The sequence below is a fragment of the Hibiscus syriacus genome, unplaced genomic scaffold (assembly GCF_006381635.1).
Source record: "Hibiscus syriacus cultivar Baekdansim isolate YM2019G1 unplaced genomic scaffold, ASM638163v2 tig00004072_pilon, whole genome shotgun sequence".
NCBI lineage: Eukaryota > Viridiplantae > Streptophyta > Magnoliopsida > Malvales > Malvaceae > Hibiscus > Hibiscus syriacus.
The window spans coordinates 766,971-790,904 of NW_024061998.1; the positions used below are offsets into that span (position 1 = coordinate 766,971).

General features: G+C 34.4%; 2 protein-coding genes and 1 long non-coding RNA gene across 3 annotated transcripts in view; 2 read left to right on the forward strand and 1 right to left on the reverse strand.

Moving 5' to 3' along the window:
- LOC120189211 overlaps nt 1–2,996 on the forward strand; it is a 29,751-nt gene extending 26,755 nt beyond the window's left edge. The window contains exon 5 of the long non-coding RNA XR_005522492.1: nt 2,987–2,996. This is a non-coding gene — a long non-coding RNA (uncharacterized LOC120189211). The remainder of the gene's footprint in view (nt 1–2,986) is intronic.
- Nucleotides 2,997–4,413: 1,417 nt separating this feature from the next.
- LOC120188563 (dof zinc finger protein DOF1.5-like) lies at nt 4,414–4,983 on the forward strand. The gene has a single exon (XM_039191955.1). The coding sequence runs from the start codon at nt 4,513–4,515 to the stop codon at nt 4,966–4,968; it is 456 nt and encodes a 151-aa protein (XP_039047886.1). The 5' UTR covers nt 4,414–4,512; the 3' UTR covers nt 4,969–4,983.
- A 14,292-nt stretch (nt 4,984–19,275) lies between these two features.
- Nucleotides 19,276–22,428, reverse strand: LOC120189880 (ketol-acid reductoisomerase, chloroplastic-like; the record flags this gene model as incomplete). Its single annotated transcript, XM_039193031.1, has 10 exons — nt 19,276–19,523; nt 19,650–19,805; nt 19,940–20,107; nt 20,200–20,339; nt 20,428–20,545; nt 20,653–20,880; nt 21,337–21,477; nt 21,593–21,658; nt 21,911–22,003; nt 22,099–22,428. Coding segments are annotated over 10 exons (1,488 nt in total), but the record flags the coding sequence as incomplete, so codon positions are not given.
- Nucleotides 22,429–23,934: the final 1,506 nt, after the last annotated feature.

Consider the following 23,934-nt stretch of genomic DNA (forward strand, 5'->3'; position numbering starts at 1 on the left):
ATACGTGAGCGGAAAAAGTTCAGTAGGAAATCTGTATTGAAGTGAAGATAGTCTTCTCTGGCCTGCTACACGAATCTTTAACGAAATTTTTGTGATTAACTCCTCAATTGTGATGTTTCTCTTCAAGGTTAAGGGGATATAATGATCTGACTCAAAAACAACCCCCTCTTCAGCTTCCTTAATTTCTCCATCATACAAAACAACAGCAGAAAGATGACTCATTTTCAGAGAATTTGAGAATTTAGAGTTTGGGAATTTGAGAATTTGAAAGATTGTGAACTGAAGTTTGTTTTGAAAGTTTATAATACGTTGCATATAATAGTTTCTATAATCGGTTCACTATTCACGTGAAGGCGCGTTCCCGGGGGCGCGCCTTCCATTATTTCGTCAGAGAATATTATCATTGCCCTATTATGTCATTCATGTCCCTCGGGGACACTAGATATATCAGTACCTATTATTTCACTATTCACGTGAAGGCGCGTTCCCGGGGGCGCGCCTTCCATTATTTCGTCAGAGAATATTATCATTGCCCTATTATGTCATTCATGTCCCTCGGGGACAGTAGATATATCAGTACCTATTATTTCACTATTCACGTGAAGGCGCATTCCCGGGGGCGCGCCTTCCATTATTTCGTCAGAGAATATTATCATTGCCCTATTATGTCACTCATGTCCCTCGGGACACTAGATATATCAGTACCTATTATTTCACTATTCACGTGAAGGCGCGTTCCCGGGGGCGCGCCTTCCATTATTTCGTCAGAGAATATTATCATTGCCCTATTATGTCACTCATGTCCCTCGGGGACACTAGATATATCAGTACCTATTATTTCATTATTCACGTGAAGGCGCGTTCTCGGGGGCGCGCCTTCCATTATTTCGTCAGAGAATATTATCATTGCCCTATTATGTCACTCATGTCCCTCGGGGAATAACTTAAATTTAACTTCTTTTGAATGTTCAACAAGTTAAGAATAACTTAAATTAAAACGTTATGTGAAGTTTGAATAAATTAGATAAATGTTATTGATAAATTGAATAAATGTGAAGTGATAAGTTGATTGTGACATTGAAATTGTATGGAATGAGCATTGAAATGTGACATTGAATAAATTGCCAATTCACCCCCCTCTTGGTTGATTCCGTCGATCGATGAACTCAACATAAGTTGATTTTAATGTATACGTTTTAATATAGTTTGTTAATGATAAAATCATATGTATGGAGTCCTTTAATTTCAATTTAAGTATTGTGAACTATAATTGGAATATAACTTTTAATTTCGAATACAATTGGAATATTAAGTTGAAATTTAATGTTAAATTTCGAATACTATAATTTATATTTTAAATTTAAATTTGAATAATATTATTTTTATTTTAAATTTCGAATAATATAATTTGTATTTTAAAAACATTTATCAAACATTTAATGTTAAATGTGAATAAAAAATAACATAAAAAAATATGTATGTAACAACCATGAAACATTTAAATAACATAACCAAATTACATAAAATTCTGAAATTTAATTATTTAAATAACATTAAATATAACTGGATCACCGATGTCGTCGTCTCGAATGAGTTCCACATGGCGGTGGTTGCCTATTTCGTGGAGGATTTCTTCGTGGAACTTGTTCTTCAGTCTCCTCATCTTCACTATCATCATCAGCAGCATTTTCTTCATTTGGTGCAGATGACGCTGAAGGGGCTGAAGGGCCTGTATAAAATAACGACCCTGGAGGAGTGCTAGTAACAATCCCACCGCTCCCCGGGAACTGTGGAAACTGTGGAAACATTGGCATCGATGCATGTGATCCAGATGAAGATTGAGGTGTCTGCGGAGAAGCACCACCAGCCAAATAAGATGCATATGAAGCATATGCTGGATCATTAAACATAGTCGTATATGCACCTCCATATGGTATAAAACCCTGCGGGCTAGGCATGTAACCTGGCGGGCTAGGCATGTAACCTGGCGGGCTAGGAATGTAACCCTGCGGGCTCGGAATGTAACCCTGCGGAGATGGCATATAAACTGGTGGGCTTGGCATATGAAGTGGAGGGCTGGGCATGTACCCCTGCGGCATCGACGAATAAGGATGTTGTGGTGGGACTGATGCAGAACCGGTAGCGCCTTCTCTCCGTCCACGCGTCGGGGGACGATGATATTGAGACGGTTGACGTCTTTCTCGGCGCCTAGGAATGTTAACCCCTCGTGCTTCCGCCGAAAGTAGAAACAGCTTCCCATTTTCATTAAACCAGTCCATATAGTTATCCGTAACCATATGACCAGTTTCAGCGTAATATTGTCGAGGGGCCAACAGTGTATATCGGTTCTCCCAAAGCGCAATCCAATCTCTGTGTCTCACCACCCAGTTAACATCTTTCTTTCCCCGTCTATCTATGTTATGCACGTCGTCTAAATTTCTAGGAGCTCCAGGAATATATTGCGTACAACCATACTGACGGAGCACGCGATCAACTGGATGCCACTCAATAATAGCATAACATATAAGAGGTATAACCGATATCCATACCTCTAATGACCCTCTAAGGTGGGGTGGGATGCAAGCTTTCACTTCATCGCTCGCATAAGGTATCCACTGAAACTGAAATATAAATATACAATTCAAATAAATAAAATATTCTAATTATATCTAACATTTAAATTAAAATATTAATAATTAAACAAATTTAAAAACATACCTCAGACCCAGCTTTCGTATCAATAAGTAAACGAATTTCCTCTAAAACAGTAGGTATACTTTTATGGTCCTTTCTTTTCATCGACCACCTATGAAATATAATATAAACTAAATATCACCCTATTTAATTAAAAATATTTAAATCAAAATTTAGTTCGAAAATTACCTCAACAATAAGGGGAATACGTATGGTTCATTCACGATCGGGCATAAGAAAGGCATGCGGAACCACGCCCATGATTGTAGAAGCAGAAGACATCCACCGATAGCAGTTTTCTTATAATTCGTCGCCCGACACATTTCTCTAAAGAGAAATGCCAAAACTGCAGCACCCCAACTATATCTTCCAGCTTTATCAAAATCGATCAGATGCCGCAACCACATACAATGCACCTGGTTGCGAGATTTGTCGGGCATCAATATTCCTCCAATTATTCGTAGAATATATGCCTGAGCACATGCCTTTGCTTGATCCTCTGAAGCATTTTCATTTAAAACCTCAAAATTAGCTTTCAACCAAGATAAAGCTATTCTACCTCCATTAAACTCTGGCGGAGCAGCTCCAAGATAATCAATGCACATTGATTGCCAATCACCATCCGCCATACCACATCATATTTCCGTCGACGGGAAGCCCCAGATGCATAGAGACATCCTCCAATGTAATTGTTGCCTCTCCACATGGAAGGTGAAAAGTGTGTGTCTCGGGCCTCCACCTCTCAATCAGTGCAGAAATTAGGACAGGTTCGAGTTTGCAACCGCCTATAATTGTTGCAATATACCCGAACCCAGCAGAAGCCAAATATGGCAAAATACGTTCCGGTGTCGGTATACGTGGATTTTTAATAAAAGTTTCTAAAATACGATCAGCATCCTAAATAATATATTATAAAAGTAAAAATTAATATAAATTCATAATAACTTTAAAATAAAAATAAATTTAAATATTAACATTAATTATAAAAATATTACCATATCGCTAAAATGTCTGGAGATATAATCAATATCCAATCGCAACAGCATTTCGTTTTCCATTATAACTGTAGACAAAACAATATAATTAGCAAAAAAATTAATAATTCTAAATAAATAATAATTATATAAATATTATTTTAATAAAAAAATAATATTTACATAAATATATTAATATAAAAATAATAACTATTTAAAAAAATACTAACATAAAAATAAATTTCTTACCACTAATAACAAATTTAAAACTCAAATAGTTGGAGAATTTGAGTTATATAAGAGATGAGAAGATGATTTTGGTGTGAAGAATGAGTGAGGGTTGAGGGGGTTTATATAGGGGAGGAGGAGGGGTAGTTAGGAAAAACGGATGGGGGCATTTATGACATTTAATGGAAGGCGCGTCCCCGGGGATGCGCCTTCCACACGTGTCTGCTGATATGGCAAAGGCGCGTTCCCGGGGACGCGCCTTTCACACGTGGCATCCAACTCAGCGAAAACACGGGTAAAGCGCGTCCCCGGGGACGCGCCTTTGCCAACTCAGTAAAAAAGGTGCTAGTTTTAGAAATATTGGTCGAACGGTGTTAGAAAAGTAAAATAAAAATAAACAGGGTAAAAAAGCCGCCAATACCAACGCCATGCCCCCCCCCCCTCTCTCTTTTCCCTTCCATTTTCCATTCACTTTTACTTTACCTTTTCCAATAACACATTATATATGTAACACCACTCTTAAACACCTTATAACCCCAAACCGAAGGAACTTACTTATCTCATCTGTTTTATCCGCTGTCTCAATCTGTTGTCTGATCATCTGTTTGTCCATCAAATGGTAATGGCTTCCCCAGAAGCAGGGCCAGGGATCAAGCTATTCGGAGCAACGATTACGTTGCACGGAATTCGACAAGTAAAAGAAAAAGAGCAAAACAAAGCCGATCATCCGACGGCGGATAAGAGGCCGGACAAGATCATACCGTGCCCTAGATGCAACAGCATGGAAACCAAGTTTTGTTACTTCAATAACTACAACGTTAACCAACCTAGACATTTCTGTAAAGGTTGCCAAAGGTACTGGACCGCCGGCGGAGCCCTTCGGAACGTTCCGTTCGGGGCAGGTCGACGGAAAGCCAAGCCACCGGTTCGTGGTCTCGGTGGGTTCCATGAAGGGTGTTTGTATGATGGGTCAAGTGAGGTGCAGCAGTTTGAGTTGGAAGGGATGGTGTTGGATGAGTGGCGTGTAGCCGCCGCGGACGGTGGTTTCCGGCAAGTTGGTCAACCGTATTGATATTCAGTAGTAGTTGTTCTTATCTTTTCTTTTTAATTTTGATTTCAAAAGTTTCAAAGAAGATTAAAAATTTGTATGAACTAAAGATCAATGTAAATACAGGCCCATCTTTGATTAATTAGTCTTCAAATTTTATCATTAATTATATGAGGCGTATAAATGTGAAAAAAATTATTTTACACAAAAAATTCAAACTATAATATTTTTTAAAAATTTTAAATTAAAAGTAAATACATTTGAGTATATTTAAATTCATATTGGAGTGGTCTTAGTGGTTAGAAAAAATTTGTTTAGTGATTCGGCTTCTAATATCATAGTTTTATATGTGTGGGTGAGTTGATATCTAGGTCTTTTCAATATGTTCAAGAACTTATTGAATGGTTTCAATGATAAAAAGTAATGATGTTCTTCTTCAAAAAGTTTAAGTTCAAATAGTTGTATTATTATATGTTATATTATAAACTAATTTTTTTTTACAATCATGCCTATTTTATTTTAGTTTGAATAAAATCAGACATTTTTATAAATAATACTATTCAAACTTAAATGAACAAAGTAAACATACCACCTTTTATTTAGATAGAATTTATTTTATTTAAATTTAAATAAACTCATATATATGTTACAGATAACATTCAAATATATTAATAAGATCTTAATTCATGAAATGTTGAAATTTCAATTTGGAGAAATGTGCAATAGTTTAATTATGTATGTTAATAGCCCAAAATCAACCTACGGATAAGGTCTTCATTATCCAATTTAATTAATAAAAAAATATTAGATCACCGGCAAAGTTAAGCAATGGATATGGATGCCGAATCATCATCATTTTCATCCTCATCGTAGATCTTTTGATCATGCACGTGCTATAAACTGGATGGATAAGATTGGTCAGAAAGTGGCAAATACAAAAAGGGATTAATGTAAACTAATGTAAACGTTAAGACCTAGGGCCAAAAAGCCTTGAACATTATAATCTTATCAGTTAAATAAATAAAAAAGTTTAACGTTACAAAAAGAGAAAATTGAGAAAAAAAATATTTTCATAATACTTTCTTATAATGTTTGAATTGAATTAATTAATTAAAACAGTTATTTCTTCTTTCGAAATTAAAATTATTATTCACTTGGAAAGAATTACTCATAGTATCATGATCATGATAAGTGAATTCTCATACATAAATATCATGTGGGAATTTAAATTTATTTAAACTTTAGGGTAAATTATATGTTTAGTATCTAAACTATCAGTTTGATTCATATTAATACCTAAACTTTCAATTTTTTAAAATCATACCTAAAGTTTAATTTTAGTACCACTGTTCAAAATTTAACATTAATTTTTGATTTTTTTATAATTTAGGTACTAAAACGGATAAAAATTGATAATTCAGGTACAAAACGTGTTAAGTTTTTAATGGTGGAGTGCTAAAATAAAATAGAAACTAAATATTAGGTATGATTTTTTAAAAAAATAAAAAATTTAAGTACTAAAACTAATATTTTAGATACCAAATGCATAATTTACCCTGAAATTTATTGTATTTGGATCTTACCAAAATTTACTTTCACGTAGACTTATATTATTAGTTATTAGTTGGCCGAAGATAATGAAGATTAGTTGAGGCCATGGCCCTTCTCAATTTTTTTTTTGAAAAGTTATACTTTAGATTTTAAAATCTTTAAAATATTTAATTTGATTCTTGTAAAATTTTTAGAAATTCATATTAATTTTTAATTTTTTTGAATATTTTTAATTAAATTCTTACCATAATTTTTAAAAATTCTCATTAAGTCTCTCAAAATATAAAAAAATGTTAATTATATCCCAATTTTTTTTGAAAAAAATGTAAATTGAACCTTTCAAAAATTTTAAAATTTTTAATTTAAAGCTCTATTTTTTAAAAAAAAATATTTAAATTGCCCATCAAAATTCTATCAACAAAGTCCGTCACGGATAATAATAATAATTAATTTTAACTTTAATTATTGAAATGTTGTATTATAATTATAATTGAAATTGTATTTAATTATAAGTAACAAAAAATCATAATTTATTTCATCGCTTTAAAGATGAAAATGATTTTGATGTACTGAAGAATCAATACTTGTTCATGCTATTATTTAGCGAAATTTGTGGTAAAGGGCATTTGGTTGGAGGAAAGGCAACGATGCATTATCGATAAAGTCTTCTCAGGAGCACATTCTAAAAGATATAGTGACAAAAATACATGTGAATGCTTGTATAAATAGTTATTTAATAATTTATTTTTTTAAGTGTTTTTTTCTTAACATTTTATTTTTCGATCAAAATAGATCACGTTAAATCAAAATTATTGATGTAACACATATCGTATCATTACTTTAAGTGATGAAACATATATCATGTGATTATTATAAGTGACATGACATATATCTCATCATCAATTAAATATATATAAAAATTTCATATCATCTATATATAGGTTTACCTTTAGTCAACTAAAATTTTCAATTAATAGATTATATTTTAACTAAAATTTACAATTTTGAAATTAAAATACTTCAAAAAAAAAAGGAACATGGCAAAGTGGTCGTTTGTGTAAATCTACAGTATTTTTTTATTATGCCACTTTAAAAAAATATTAAGAAAACAAAAATATTTTATTATATATAAAACAAACAATCGACATTTAATGAATAAATATATTTTTATTTTATTGTGATGAAAAGTTAATTGTATCATGTCTATAAAAATGTGAATCCAACTCATGCTACCACAAATTAGACTAAATGAACGACAACGTAAATAGAATGCATACACGTGGATTTTAATTATAGACTAGAGTAAACAGTATATAAGCGTTTGTTAAAATTAATGTCTAAATCATATGGGATACTTTGCATTATTCACATTTTGTTATTATTAAATTTTCTATTGAATACTTGGAACAAAGTAAAGAATCGAAGAGCATAGTTGAATTCATATCCAGAGGTAGATCAAGAACAGCATACAAGAAACTATCACAATCTCAACTAACTTAAAAAGAACATAAATCCAGAAAGAATAAGAATAATATATGATTCCATGGCAAAAGGTTGTTCTGATATGTTCTGTCAAACAAATATGGTTGGAGAAGGAAATGTGGGCAGGATGGGTGCCAGGTGCATGGATGAAAACACTTGCAATGAATGGACACTAAAAAAGTGACCGGATGGAATTGAATTTGATGGTTTATGTCCACCACATGTAAAATAACAATACAGAACAACCCTCACCCCACAAAAAAATAAAAATAAATAAAAAATACCACTGAACGATTATATGGTTCAAAACATTTCAATGTAAGGATGGTGGTGGAATGTATTAAATAACTCAGGTTTTATCATCTTTACGTTTAAGGCTTTACGAACTAAATAATCTTTATGGATAAAGGGATGATTTGTTATTTTTAAAAGTCACGGGTTTAAGCACGATGTTTACAGAGGTATTTGAATGTTTATTGTTAAATGATTGAAAATCTTTCAAACATATATTATCTTGTAATCACTCTAATTTAATTAAAAAGATACAGGACTTTGTCAAGTTAATTATCATTCAAACATATATCATCTTTCAAAAGATTAAGAATCTTTTAAATATATATTATATTGTAATCACTCTAAGTTAATTAAAAAGATACATGACTTTGTTGTTGTAGAATGTAGGTATTAGTTAGAGCAAAATTACAACTGATAATTTGAGAAAATAAAAATGAAGATAAAGAAGACACAAATTTTACGTGGAAACCCCCTAAATAATATAGGGTAAAAACCACGGGCAACGATAGAAGAATTTCACTATGAGAAAATAAGAATTACAATTTCTCTCGATCTAACAAAGAGAAAACAATGACAATTCTCTTTTGATAAAAAGGAGAAAACAACTCTCAAGAAAACTCTCTAAATTCTCTAGTATTGGGAGAAAGCTAGAATGATTTGGGATGGTTTTGAAGCTAAATGAGTTAGGGTATTTATAGTTGAAGCTTAATGACTAATTTTGTAAATACCCTAAAATATAGGGACTAAATTGGGTAATTTACCCTTGCCCAAATTCAACAAAAACTGCACCTAATTCGGTGCCTACCATTTTTTTTCAACAATGCACTTTCGGTACATTTGACTTTCAACAATCTCTCTCTTGAAGATTTGATTGTTCCAATTAAATCTTCACACCATTCTTTCTACCTTGTACCTCTTTGCTATATTCCAATGCTCTTTGTCTGGATTCGCCATGTACCGACTAACCACTCTCACTGCTTGTGCAATGTTTGGTCTTGTGCATATCATAGCGAACATTAAACTTCCCACTACCGATGCATACGATACTCGAGACATCTCCATCCTCTCTTGTTCACTGCTAGGACTCATACTTGAGGATAATTTGAAGTTAATAGGAAGGGGTAAAAATTGGCTTACAATCTTGCATGTTGAATCGTGACAAGATCTTCTTCAACCAATTCTTTTGTGAAAACCAAATCTTCCTATTACATCTGTCTCGGTGAATTTACATCCCTAGAATCTTGTTTACTGATCCCAAGTCCTTCATTTCAAATTCACTAGCCAATTGTGCCTTCAATTCTTCAATACGATCATTGTTGGGTCCTGCAACCAACATGTAATCCACATACAACAGTAATATAACAAAATCGTTATCACCAAACCTCTAGAAATAAGCACACAAGGGTCTGCATTAAGTCTGTTGTATCCAAGGCACATAATGAAGAAATCAAATCTCTTATACCAACACCTCAGCGCATGCTTTAGACCGTACAGAGATTTGTTCAATCTACAAACCAAGTTCTTATTTTCTTTTTCTTGAAAACCTTCAGGCTGGAGCATATAAATCTCTTCTTCAAGATTTCCATGAAGAAAAGTTGTTTTAACATCCCTGCTGATGATCACTTTGCGGGCAGTAGGATCCCACAAGCGATACCCCTTTACTCCATCAGCATACCCCAAGAATTTGCATTTCCTGGATTTTTTTGATCACATATCTCCTTAGCTGTCTTCTTATCCTCAATGATTCATCTTCAATTTCCATAATGAGAAATTTCTCTCATTTAATATTTCAATATCAAATTTCGTTGCCATAGCTTCTAATACGGATAGCTCCCACTATTTCACTATCGTGAATAGTTCTCTAGAACCTTTAAAGAATGGGTAATACCTTCTTACTTTCTTATGTTGGAGGATCCACCTTTTGGTGGCAACCACAAAGTCAATAAGTAGATATTACACACTCAAATCTGGCTCTTGATACCAATTGTTGCGGAATACGGGTATCAGATAGAGCAAAATCACAACTGATAATTTGAGAAAATAAAAATGAAGATAAAGAAGACACAAATTTTACGTGGAAAACCCTTAAATAATATAGGGTAAAAACCACGGCAACGGTAGAATAATTTCACTATGAGAAAATAGAAATTACAACTTCTCTCGATCTAACAAGGAGAAAACAATGACAATTCTCTCTTGATAAAAGGAGAAAACAACTCTCAATAAAACTCTCTAAATTCTCTAGTATTGATAGAAAGCTAGAATGATTTGGGATGGTTTTGAAGCTAAATGAGTTAGATTATTTATAATTGAAGCTTAAGGACTAATCTTATAAATATTCTAAAGTATAGGGACTAAATTGGGTAATTTACCCTTACCCAAATTCAACAAAAACTGCACCTAATTCAGTGCCTACCATTTTTTTTCAACAATACACTTTCGGTGCATTTGACTTTCAACATTTGTCAAGGTGAATTCCAAATTTTTTTATTTAAATATCCCAAATATTTTTATATTATTTTAAAATTTAAAATTTTTATTATGAAATTAAGTTAATGTATTATTTTTTTTGAAACTTTTAGTCTCTTCTCTAGTTTATGTTTAATTTTACTATCAATTATTGATGTGAGAACTATAAAAAGATAAAATATATTTGGTAGTCCATTATGTGTATAGTTTTTTATCAATTTGACTTTAATCTTATTTTAAAATATCTTTAATTAAATAATAATTTTTTTTAGTTGTTAAAATTTTCCAATAATGCATTTGTTTTTTTGTGTGAAATAATGCATGTTGAGATTTATTTTGTGAAATGGGGTGTTTGCTACCGTACAAGTCGAAGACACCAAGCAGTCGGTGCATCTCACCCGGAGATGCCATGCAGTGGCATCCCACTCAAAGACGCAATGCACTCTAGGCGTCCCCTTCTGTCTCGCCAATGTCAAAATAACGTCTGACTCTTCACGTGAAAGGGTAGAAATTTGGCATTGAAAACAGCATGAAAGCCTACAACCGAGATGAAATGTGAAATGATGGTACGCCATGATTGCATGAAAGCCTGAAACTGAAAAGAAAATTCATCATATTAGGCATTAGGCATGGGAATAGATTAGACAGTAAAGCAGGGCATGGGTTTGGCACGGGAATATATATTTTTAATATAAAAAATCAATTCTCAGTTGTATATTTGTTATGCACGAAAATAGATTAGGCAGTAGAGCATTTGGGAGAGGAAGAGTGATCGAGAGGCAGCAATACATTTGGGAGAGGAAGAGTGATCGAAAGGTAGCACGACAATAAATTCATGACAGCCCGGAACTGATTCTTTGCTTTGGGTTAGGCAGGGGAATAGATTAGGAAACAGAGCATTTGGGAGGAGAAGAGTGATCGAAATATTTTTCATCCAAATCGATGTGTTAGAAGAAATGATCAAGTAAGTGTGATGAATTTTTATTTGAAGTATTTTATGATCATTAATTTTTATCATATTCTATATATGTGTTTATTTTATTCTAAATAATTTTTTTAAATTGTAGAGAACATGAGCAACAATTTTTTCACGATTGTTTATTATAATGGATATATTATGGAAAATGACATTGAAGTTGATTTTAAATTTGTAAAACATATAAATATGATATTCAAAAGGGACATCACATTTGTAAAAATGAAGCAAATGATAGAAAGAAAAATTCGAGCTATCATTGATGGTTTGAGGTACAAATTTATGGTATATCCCAATCCAATTAGATATGATGCAATATCAATTGAAGATGGTGATGATATTGGAACCATGATTGGATTACATGAGTCAACAAATATTGCAATCAAGGAACCCATTTTGGACGAAATTTCAGCTCCGTATCAACCTACCCCTCACACGTACGAGATAGATTATGATGCAATGAGGGCACCTGAATGCCCATACATGATACATTTAACTCCATACCACATGGCTGAATCATTTGAAAATTCGGGTGAATTTTCAGTTGGGATGCAATTTTCGGATAGATTATGTTGGAACACCAAAATTAGCAAATAGTTGTGTTGAGCTATAATCTGTTTCATGTTGTTGAGATGAACTCTCACTCACACTCGGAATAAATTTTTCGTTTTTACCAAATTTTTTCTTAAATTTGGTAAATTGTCGCCTTTCTCCCAATGTTGTCAAGTACGACTTTCCATTATCCCAGTAATAATGAGGGTAAGCCAAAGTTTTAAAATTAAAGTCATCATCTTGAATGGGATAAAGAGGTGGCAAGTGTGAAGCTCTGTCATTCCATTCATTAATGTATTGAGGATGCTTTGCAACTCAATCTACTTTGTTCTTACCCTGTACATCTACACTAGGGAGGTTGTAATGATCAGATGGAGTTTGCAGAATCGGCTGTGGAAGTCGAACTACCTCAACACTCTATCTTAAAATTGTAACTCAATAAAAGTAAAATGAATCAATGGTATAACAACACACCAATATTCACAACCATTCCACATGTCTTGCAGCACACACACAATAATTTCTTCCTCTACATACGACCTCTAATTAAACTGTAGAATTAAAATTTATAAAAATTAATTATGCATTATGAATTTATAAATAAATACATAAATAAATTTAAATATATTATTATGTTAAAAATAAAATAAAATAAAATAAAATAAAATAAAATAATTATAAAATTATATTATTATATTAATATTATTATACATCATTTTTACTAGAAATGTCGATCATCAACCTAAACTCTTTAACAGTATTATGCACTAACCTCTTTTTTTTCTATTTTATGCCTCAATCTGAATATAGATAAAAGTTATTCGTTAATTATTTTTAATCACAATAAATAAATTCTAATTAAATTTTAAAATTAAAATATAAAAACATTACCTTCTGGCAAGAGAAAAGTCAACCGCCTTTCGACTAATCGGTGTTATAAATGGAAGTATGTATCATGCCCATGACTGTAGCAATATTAGACATCCACCGATTTCTGCTATATCAATATTATTTTACGTTAATAACGCCTTGCACATCTCTCTATATAACACCAATGTCGCGATCCCCAACTGTATTGACAAGTAATCTAAAAATTACTCAAAACGGGAGATACTGCATGTGAATCAGATTACTGGATTTATCAGACATCAAAACTCCCTCAATCAGCAGCATATATATGCCTGAGTTGCATATAAAATTTCTAGTTCGATATTATTTCCCCTGAGCTTAAATTCATTCTCCAATCACGACAGCCTCAAACGCCAACCTTTTAAAAATTGGCTTACTGACGTCTGCCCAAGATATTCTTCACAAAGACGTTCCGCCTTTTCGTTCTCATTTTCAGCACCACTGGCATCCCATTTGTTGGAAACCCAAGTTGCAATGCCACATCTTTCAGAGTTATCGTGCATTCTCCGCACGACAAATGAAATGTATATGTTTATGGTCTCCAACGTTCAATCAACACACTGATCAAACCCCGAACCAAATTATATTCTCGAACAAATGTTACATAGTAAAATCCAGTCGTTCACAAGTTTTCCTCAATTAACTTGTGTGGCTTGTTGGGAATATGGACCCGAGGACGAAGGAATCGCTGCTCGTCTTCCTACAATTAACTCATTAATAAAATTAATCAATTAATCATAAAAGAAACTTCTACCATTGAATAATAAAAATCCATTCTTAAAAATAAAATATAATATCTTATTAAAAATAATAACACAATCGCTCTCAAAGTGCTATAAATATGATGAATGTCCAGAAAAGACAATTCATTTTCTTCTGCCATTTGAACATATAAGAAGAAAATAATTTTTTTTAACCATAAATTAATATAAACATTATATTAATTTAAATACAAATAATTTAATCTAAAAGTAATCTAAACTAACTAATTAATTAAAAAACTAAACAACAACAAATTATATTTACTAATTTACGAATAAAATAATCAATCGAAATTAACCCATAGAAAGTTACCTCTTCTTTCTTTATTTTTTTCTTTCTTCCTTTCCTTTTTTCCTTCTCTGCTTGAATGTTTCAATCCTCGAACTATCCTATATATATAAATTTGAAACCATCCTCCTTTCTACCAACAATAATTATGTTTGATCATTCAACATTTATTTCCCTCAGACACATTATTGATGGGTCATTGTTTTCCCTCTTCCAATTAAAATGATTGTTGCATGCAACTTTAAACTTGCTTGGACGACGTGAAGAGGCAGACCATTTGTCGCACCACGTAAAGGCACAGCAGGCACAGGCTGATGCGGGCAGACGGGGGACCACCTGAAGGGGGAGGCGCAGCCTTGGACGCCTGGATTACATGGCGTCTCCGACCCTCGGACGCCAGGAACACGTAGTGTCTCAGCCAGCCACGGATGCATGAACATCATGGCGTCTTCGGGGTGTTACTGTAGCGACCCCAAAGTAATTTTTGGATTGCAATATTTTGGAAAATAAAAAATCCCAATGCATTATCTAAATATTTTCCCTTTTAATCAAAAATGATTTTTTACTTAATCGAATATTTCAAATATTTCAAAAATAATTCAAAATTTAAACAAACTTAAAAAGTATGTTTTAAATATTTTCAACTAAGACAAACTTTTTCAAATTAATTGCAATCATTTTGTGCATTAAAAATCATGTTTCCCAGAATTTTTAGTAAAAAGAATTGATCTCTCTACCCAAAGTATCGATCCTTTTGGTCCTTTTGATCACATTAGCTATTGCATCGCCCCAATGAAAAGATTGATCTCTTTATGAGAAATGCAAAAATTATCAATCTATTCTTTTGAAAGATCGGTCCTTCAAGGAAACAATCAAAAAAGCTTAAAAATAATTTTTTACCTTTCTCCAAAGGATCGATACCTCCAGTATTAAATATTATATTTCACTATAGGTAATGACTTTTTTGCACCCTCAATTGTCAAGTCAATGATCAACATAAATATACAAAAGGGGCTGAATTGACAAATTAAAAGATTGTAGAAGATTTAACAAGCATAAAAAAAATTGACATAATAATTTAGAGTGGTTCATCTTCTTTAATAAAATTTACATCAATAACCTTAGTTATTCATACTAAGGATTTTTACAAATTCACTAATTTGTTCAACATTTGAATATAAGATTTAACCTTACAACTCTCATAAGATTTATATCAAAAATCTTAACACAAACACTCTCAAATAGACAAACAATTATCAAACTATGAGAATCCTCACATAAGAGAGATACCAACATTATCATTACTCATTTCCATACAAATCATCTAATAAGTATCTCCATTTCCTAGCTCAACTCTTTTGAAATCCATGTGGATTGCACGACATACACCACAATAGCCTATAGAATTGCCTCAGTAAGCGTTATTCGAACGGATAACATAGTTTTTCATCGTCCAACATGAGAGACGTTGGCTCATTCTGTCAAGCAAATAAGAATATGTGGCTTTGGTGACCCTACTATGTAATAATAACGGTACACTTCGATACCTCCCCAAATCGTTGACCTCCTCAAAACCGAAGCTTCGAGCAATATTATTTCTCTTACTAGTCAAGTAATTTTTGGAGAAAAAACACACTGATTCGATGTCCAGACTCCATCAAAAAACCCATTTCGGAATTAATTTATAATCGTAGGATTATTTATATTCGGAATCAATATCAACAATGTTTAGTTTACCTGCTCATCCAAGACTCCATCAAAGAACCGTTTAACAAATTGGAGAATTGATCATCCCATGATGTTTCAATTTTTTTTTTAAAAAAAGAAGTCGCGTGAAGACCATCTACACCAGGGATTTTTAATGGAGTCATACTAAACATCACATTCTGGACCTCCTCCATCGTAATATCTACGGGAAGTACTCACAACTCCTCGTCACTAAATTGGAAAATGTTGCATTCCCTACCAGCAGGATTAAGGGTTTACAGCTCACTAGCAAACAAACTTTAAAAGAACTTGAGGCATGATTCTTTAGCAGTAGTTAACGTTTTTGCTTTCAGTTCCTTTTCGTCGGCTATAATCTACGCGGATTGGCGTGTGATAATATGGGCCTAAGCGTAATAATAATATTCGAGTTTGGTAACTAAGTGATTCCCGTATTTGAGCTAAACTTGAATAAGGTCGAACCAATATTATCCATACTTCAAGTTGAACTGAACTAGAATAAACTCGGATCCAATCAATGAATAAATAAAATGTCACTCATATTTCAAGTTGAATTCAACTTGAATAAACTTAAACTCGATCAACTCATATATAAAATGTTTCCCATATTTCAAATTGAGTTGAACCTGAATAAACTCAAATCCGACCAACGAGACTAATGAATACATAAAATGTTACCTACTTTTCAAATTGAACTGAACCTGCATAACTCAAGCCCGACCAATGAATATACAAAATGTTACCCATATTTCAGGTTGAGCTAAACCAGAATAAACTTGAACCTGACTAATGAATAGATAAAATGTTACCCATATTTCAAGTTAAACCTAAATAAACTCAAATACAATCAACAAATAGATAAAATGTTACCCATATTTCAAATTAATCTAAACCTAAATAAACTCGAACCCGACCAACGAATAGATAAAATGTTGCCTATATTCAAGTAAAGTTGAACCTAAATAAACTCCAACCTAAACAATGAATAAAAAATATTATCCATATTTCAGGTTGAGCTGAACTTGAATAAACTCGAACCCGACAATAACGACCAATAAATATACAAAATGTCGCCCATATTTCAAGTTGAGCTCATAGATTTAAATAGCAGTCCAAAACGAACCGAGTCCTTCAACTCGAAACATCCTCCATCGGGCTGGTGCTGCCTTAATGTAGATGGTGCTGTCTCCACTGTTTCAAGCTTTGCTTCTATTGGGGGTGCTATTCGTGTGTCTGTTGGCAACTGGATTGTTGGTTTTCACAGAAATATTGGCATTACAACAACACCACAAGCAGAACTTTGGGCTCTGTTCATCGGTTTGGAAGTGGCTTCGAAATTCAATCCGACACCGACAGTGCTGATGTTGTGAAGCTCATTAATGATCCTCAAAGCTCAACAAGCCCCCATGCGCTAGTGCGATCTATCCACCAATTCCGCCAGCGATGTTGGATGACGGATATTATTGGGTGCCTCGCGAAACGAATATGCTGGCTGATGGTATTGCTAAAATAAGCCCGATCTTACCGTATAAGACTGTGATTCTTTTCGCCACCTCCGTCCTTACAAATTGTTCTTAGTAGTGATGCAATAGTCTCTCCTCACTGTAAGTCAAACATGGCTTAGCCTGCGTAGCTTTAGCCTTCTATTCAATAATAATAATAAAAAAAATAGCAGTCCGCTGTCAAAATAGCGACTATTATATAACGATAAAGATATTGCTCAAAATCGTTATTTCACAATCGTGAAACATATAATGATCATGATAGCACCAACTATCACCAAAATCACAATAAATACAACACAACCAAAAGCACAATTACAACCTTAAATTAAATCCCTAGTTAAGCTAAATCTGAATAAACTTAAACCCGACTAATGAATAGACCAAATGTTACCCATATTTTTGGTTGAGCTAAACCATAACAAACTCAAAATCAACGGATAAAATAGATTGAATGATGCCCATATATCAAGTTGAGCTAAACCTGAATAAACTAGAACCCGACCAATGAATAGACATGTTACCCACATTTCAGGTAGAGCTGAACCTGAATAAACTCAAAGCAGATCAAGAGAGACTATTATAAATTTCAATTCTACTAAACCATCAAATTCATCAAATTATTTTTGATAAGAAAATAGGTCTCGTTAAAAACCTCCTTCATATCCGTCTCTGTACATAAGTTACTTGTAAAAAATTAAGAGGAGAAAGAGTGCCTAAAAATTTTATTCCAGAAAGAGATTACACCTCCTACAACACACTATTACAAAACACCACCCACCATCTTACTCGAAACCCACCCTACACATACTGACCCAAACAATAAGAAACCTAAATAATTACCCTATACCTAACCTAACCTAACCAAAGAGTCAGCATCCCAATTTACAACCCTTTTAATTGATCTTACAGCAACCTTATATTCTATTACAACACTGACAATTTTCTTTACCAACTGTGAAAACACATTACTGACAATTTTCTTTACCAACTGTGAAAACACATTAGAACAAGCATCAGGAGACTTAATCCATGACTGCAACTTCTGAATCCGTCTCTATAATAAGCTGACCCTTACCACACCAATCTGATTCCAAAAAAAAACTATAGGAGGACGATGACCCAACGGACTCGAAAAAGATATCAGAATCTTGCTCTCATCATTTCTCAATATACCACCAATACGATTTCTATTCCAATCACTCGTTGCAGCCCCATTCACATTCAATTTGAAGAAACCCGAGAGGGGATTCCACAAGACCCGAGAGAGGGGATTCCACGAGATCTTCGGCACTTTACAAGGAAGGATTGCTTGCATCAGCCAATTTCGGATCAAGAACGAGACAATCCAGAAAAACTGAAAAATTAAGAAATTTCGCCTAAAACCACACATCCACTCTATATCTCGAAATAAAAAACAAATGTTTCTTATCAATACCTCCGTATATAAGCACCCAATTTTAAAGTTCACCTTCAGTATAGCATATAAGCACCAAATTTTAAAATTCATCAAATTATCAAAATACTGAAAGTGCTAGGCCAAGCTAACTAATAGCATATAAGCACCCAATTTTAAAGTTCACCTTCAGTATATTTTTTGATAAAACATAAAGCTAAGATAATTCTTTGTTCTCGCAAACAAAACTCGATAAGATTTTACTAAAAAACAGCAGCCTGTTCAGCGGAAAAAACTACTCTTTCCGACTCTAATTAGATTGGCGCAATTCAGGACGAACAAAATCTGCATCTGGGGGCACTGATATGTCAACAGTTGGCCTCAACTGCGCGCAAACTTCAATAGCTTCATGAACAGGATCAGAGAAGAAGTTGCTTATCAGGTCCTGGTTGATGGGTGCCCCTGCATCCACTGCTACAAATGCCTGTTGAGTTAGGATGTAATCGAAACGCGGAGCCCACTTCCTCGATCCTAGACGTGCAGTTGTTGAACATTATCAACCATGAATGAGACCCCTCGAGCATGCATGAAGGGGTTCAAGGAATCAACAGCTTCTATCACACTTTCATGATGATTTCGGAATATGAGTGTCCCTTCTTCTCAAGATCTCAATCTGGATTTTCAAATTATGAAGGATGAGAATGAAAACAAAAGAAAACTCTTGGAAGATATACTTCCATCACAAAGATCAGCACCATAATTAAATTATGAGTCCAAATTTTAAAACATAAATGATTACCTGGGCCATCATTAGGGCCACAAATACCCCAGAAGTGAAAGGGCAAAGTGGACCTAAATCATCTTTCGATCTAGTTGCTCGGACACGCTCACCGACTTTCCACATCCGTGTCTGGTCAATTTTGCCCATTGGGAAGGCAGGCAAACCCTCCTTTTCCTGTAAAAGATATCCTTAATCACCCATCAAAGCAAGATTTTTCTAGGCTAAACCAGCATTACGCAATAAAAGATTCATTAAATGAGGATATATGACAAACAGATACGAGCAAGGATATAGTGATATAAACATACATAAAATCGACGCCCAGCCAAAACAACACTGCAAATCTCATTTCCACTTGCAACATCCTCATAACACTCGTATAGGATTTCCATGCAGGGATAATATGAAGCACTGTAAGCTTCCTCAAAAAGCTTTTTGTCGCCCTCGGACAACGAGTTGTATACAGCTAGCATGCCCTATGGAAACAAACACAGAAGCATGCCACAATAGTGATTTATAAGTAAGAACTGCAGAGAAAGGAGAGCACAGAGCAAGCAACAGAAATCACCTTCGTTGAAATGGTCTTTGAAACAATTCCAGTTATGCACTCCACGGTATTTTTGTATGCCAATTCTTCATCCATTCCACTCTCAACGTACCTTCTAAACAAGCATTCCACAACTCCATGAACAGCACCTAGCAAGATGCCTACAGAAAGCAGCAACAATGATGCGACTGTGAGTTCAAAAGAAATAAAACATGCATGGCTGAAAAAAAGCATAATCAATCAGCTCACCCCTCTCCCCAAAAATGTCGCTCTTGTACTCCTGCTCTAATGTGGTGGCGAATGTAAAAGGAGAACCAAGGGCAACTGACCATCCCAATGCCACGTCCGTAGCTCTACCGTCAACATCCTGCTCCATAATAGACATTATCATTTAGTATGCCTATTTCGAAAAGGATTAGTTTTGACATTCATTCAGACTAATAAGTGAAATGCAGGAATAGAGAGATAAAGAACCTGGTGTACGGCAAAACTAGCATTGATTCCAGCACCATTTATCTCTTTTCCCTGAACATAGAGTCTCCTCACAGAAGGACCCATCCCCTTAGGGCAGACAGCAATCACACTGATGTTCTTAGGAAAATCAAGCCCCATTGATTGTAAATGACCCAGAAGAAATCCATGGGAAAGTCCAAGGATGCTATTTGGCTTCATGTGGGAGAAGACCTTTTCATAATTATCAGCCTACAACACAAAATTTATTAAGTAATGTCTCCAGAGAACAAACAAGAAAGTGCCGAGTATATGAATCTTAGTGCATGTAGATGTCGGCATTTGCAGGTCATCACAATCAATCTAATACCTTTGGAAAGAATTTTCATGTGAATCATATATCTGCTCTTAGCAAAACAATTTTCATGTGATCAAGGATAACTATAACCAATGGCAAAACTTCTACAATGCCGAAATGGAAAACATATGAATCATAGTGCATGCAGGTGTTGGCATTTGCAGGTCATCACAATCGATGTAATAACTCTAGAAAGAATTTTCATGTGAATCATATATTTGGTCTTAGCAAAGCAATTTTTTCATGTGAATCAATGATAACTAAACCACTGGGTAGATGTGAACTAAACTATAACCAATGGGCAAACTTCTACAATGCAGAAATGGAAAACATGTGCGAAACCTAGCAACCTGTGCTGCATCGGAGATCAGCAATAACACAAGATCACTTCCAGCAATAGTTTCATAGATATCCCCCAGGGTTCCATTCTCTTCAGAGAAACCTGCAGCACGAGCTTCAGCAAAAGAGCGAGATCCTTTCCTTAAGCCAATCTGTTATCAAACCATCAAAGTACAGTACATTAAGTCAAATCAATGTCAATCACTGAATGCAAAAAGAATACAATGTGTTGGACTGTCTTAATTAAACAAGTAGATTGGAGCTTACCTTCACAACAATATCAGATTTTGCCTCTGCAAGAGAATCCCTCAGATTCTGTGCTTGAGCTGGCCCCTAAAAACCATATTTTAAATCGAATTAATGGAAATGAGGTATATCAAACCCGATATTGAAGCAAAAAAAATCAACGGGACAAAATAATAATTTTTTGGCATATTCACCACTAAAACCCTTTAATAATCATGTAAAAAAAGGTAAAATTTTAGTTAAAGGAGTCTAATCTAAATTAAATGGTGGGGGAAAAAGTTATCTTTTTGGTTTTATTTAACATATAAAAGAAAAAGAGAAATGTGGTAAAATTATAACCTGAGAACCCCAACCGATGACTCCAATCTGTTTGATTCCTTTAAAAGCATCATCAAACAAAGGGAACAGATTTCGCCCTCCTCTCACTATAAACTGTCAATTAACCAAATCAATCAAAACGGGAGAAGTGTGAAGTTCATCAGAAAAATAAACTGAAAAATAAATGACTCGATTAGTTATCAGCTAACCTCGTCGTGACCAGCAAGAGAGATCTTTTCTTTCTCGAAAACAGAGGTATTAAAGTCAAGCGACGCCGGCGGAGAAACGGTGGAAGGAGAAGCGGTCGCATTGGCAGAGATGACGCCGTTATTTCTAGAAACGAGATGAGAGCTCAGTGAAGCGCGAATCGGAGAACGCCACGACGACGGAGCGAAGCGTGGTTTGAGGAGCGCCGATTTGGTCGAAGAAGGGAGTGCGGATTTGAAGGAAGCAGCAGAGGTGGCGGCGGCGGCGGTGGCGGCCATCGTAGTCTTGTAGAAAGGGCTTAAGCTTGAAATGAAGTGAAAACAGTGGGGATTTAGGTTTCACCTACCACTAATTTTATTTGTATAAATTTCTTGGTTACTTACCAAATTACAATACGTCATTTATAAAGTGTGGTTGCAGTGTGTGAAATGACACTTTGCTCCTTTAATAAAATAAGCAAAATCATCCATTTGGCGACATCGAGGTTTTTTCAGTGGAAATCGGACTCCACCAGGGGTCATCTCTTAGCCCTTATATCTTCATCTTGATTATGGACGATATTTATAGTGCGACACCAGACGGTGTTCCATGGTGTATGCTTTTCGCTGACGACATTGTCCTAGTTACTGAAACAAAAACTGAGCTGATTAGTAGATTGGCGACCTGGAAGACTGCTTTGGAAGAAAAATGTCTAAGGATCAATATAGAAAAGACAGAATATTTATATAAAAACTTCAGTGGGAATCAAAACGAGAAAGATGTAGAAGTATGCATAGAATGACACATTCTCCCCTCAAAGGATTGTTTCAAGTACCTAGGGTCTATGATTCATAAAGATGTGGGTGTAGATGATGACGTTACACAACGTATTAAGGCGGGATGACTAAAGTGGAGGGCTACTACTGGAGTTTTGTGTGACAAGAAGGTGCCTCTAAAACTTAAGGAAAATTTTATAGAGTGGCAATAAGACCAACGATGTTGTATGGATCAGAATGTTGGGCAATTAAGAAGGATCACGTAAGGAAGATGGAGGCTGTAGAAATGAGAATGCTTCGATGGGCATGTGGTCGGACTCTGTGGGACATGACACCAAACTCTGCAATTAGGATGTCCTTGGGGGTGGTGTCTGTATCCGAAAAATTGAGGGATGGAAGACTTTGGTGGTTTGGGTATGTCCTTAGGCGATAACCGTCGGATGTAGTCAGGAGGATAGAGTCGATTACAGCCGACGATATCAGAAGGAGAGGACGACCAAGGAGGAAGTGGGTAGACTGTTTGAGATCTGCTTTGAAGGAATTAGCCCTTACCGAGGACATGACCTCTTATAGGAAATTATGGAAACTTAAAACTATGATAGCCGAGTAGTGTAGGTCACAGTTATAGGGTGTAACATCTCTGTCTTCTTTTTAATGCATTTATAGTAATTTTCACGATTTCTATTTATACGGTTATGTCATTGGAATCTATGAAGGCTTAGAGCTAGGGTAGCGAATTAGTGTTGTCTTAGTTTAGGTTTTAATCCATTTGATTTTATTCTTTCTCGTAGCTTGCTATCGATGACTTCTGTGTATCATTCTCTTAATGTTTCTTCTTTTTAAATTTAGTCGGGTCTTACGTTTTCTGTCTATATGCAGAGATTTTTTTTACGCAAAGATTTATTTGTAGGGAATACTTTCCATTACAGACGCACATATGAAGACTGCATAAGAAGGCTATTCAACTATGTATTTATTTATTTATACATGCATTGTATTTTATCTTTATTTTTAATTTTTTAATTGCCAGAGGTCTTTCACGGAAGTTGCTCTCAACCTGGAGTTGGGAACAACCTACTACCC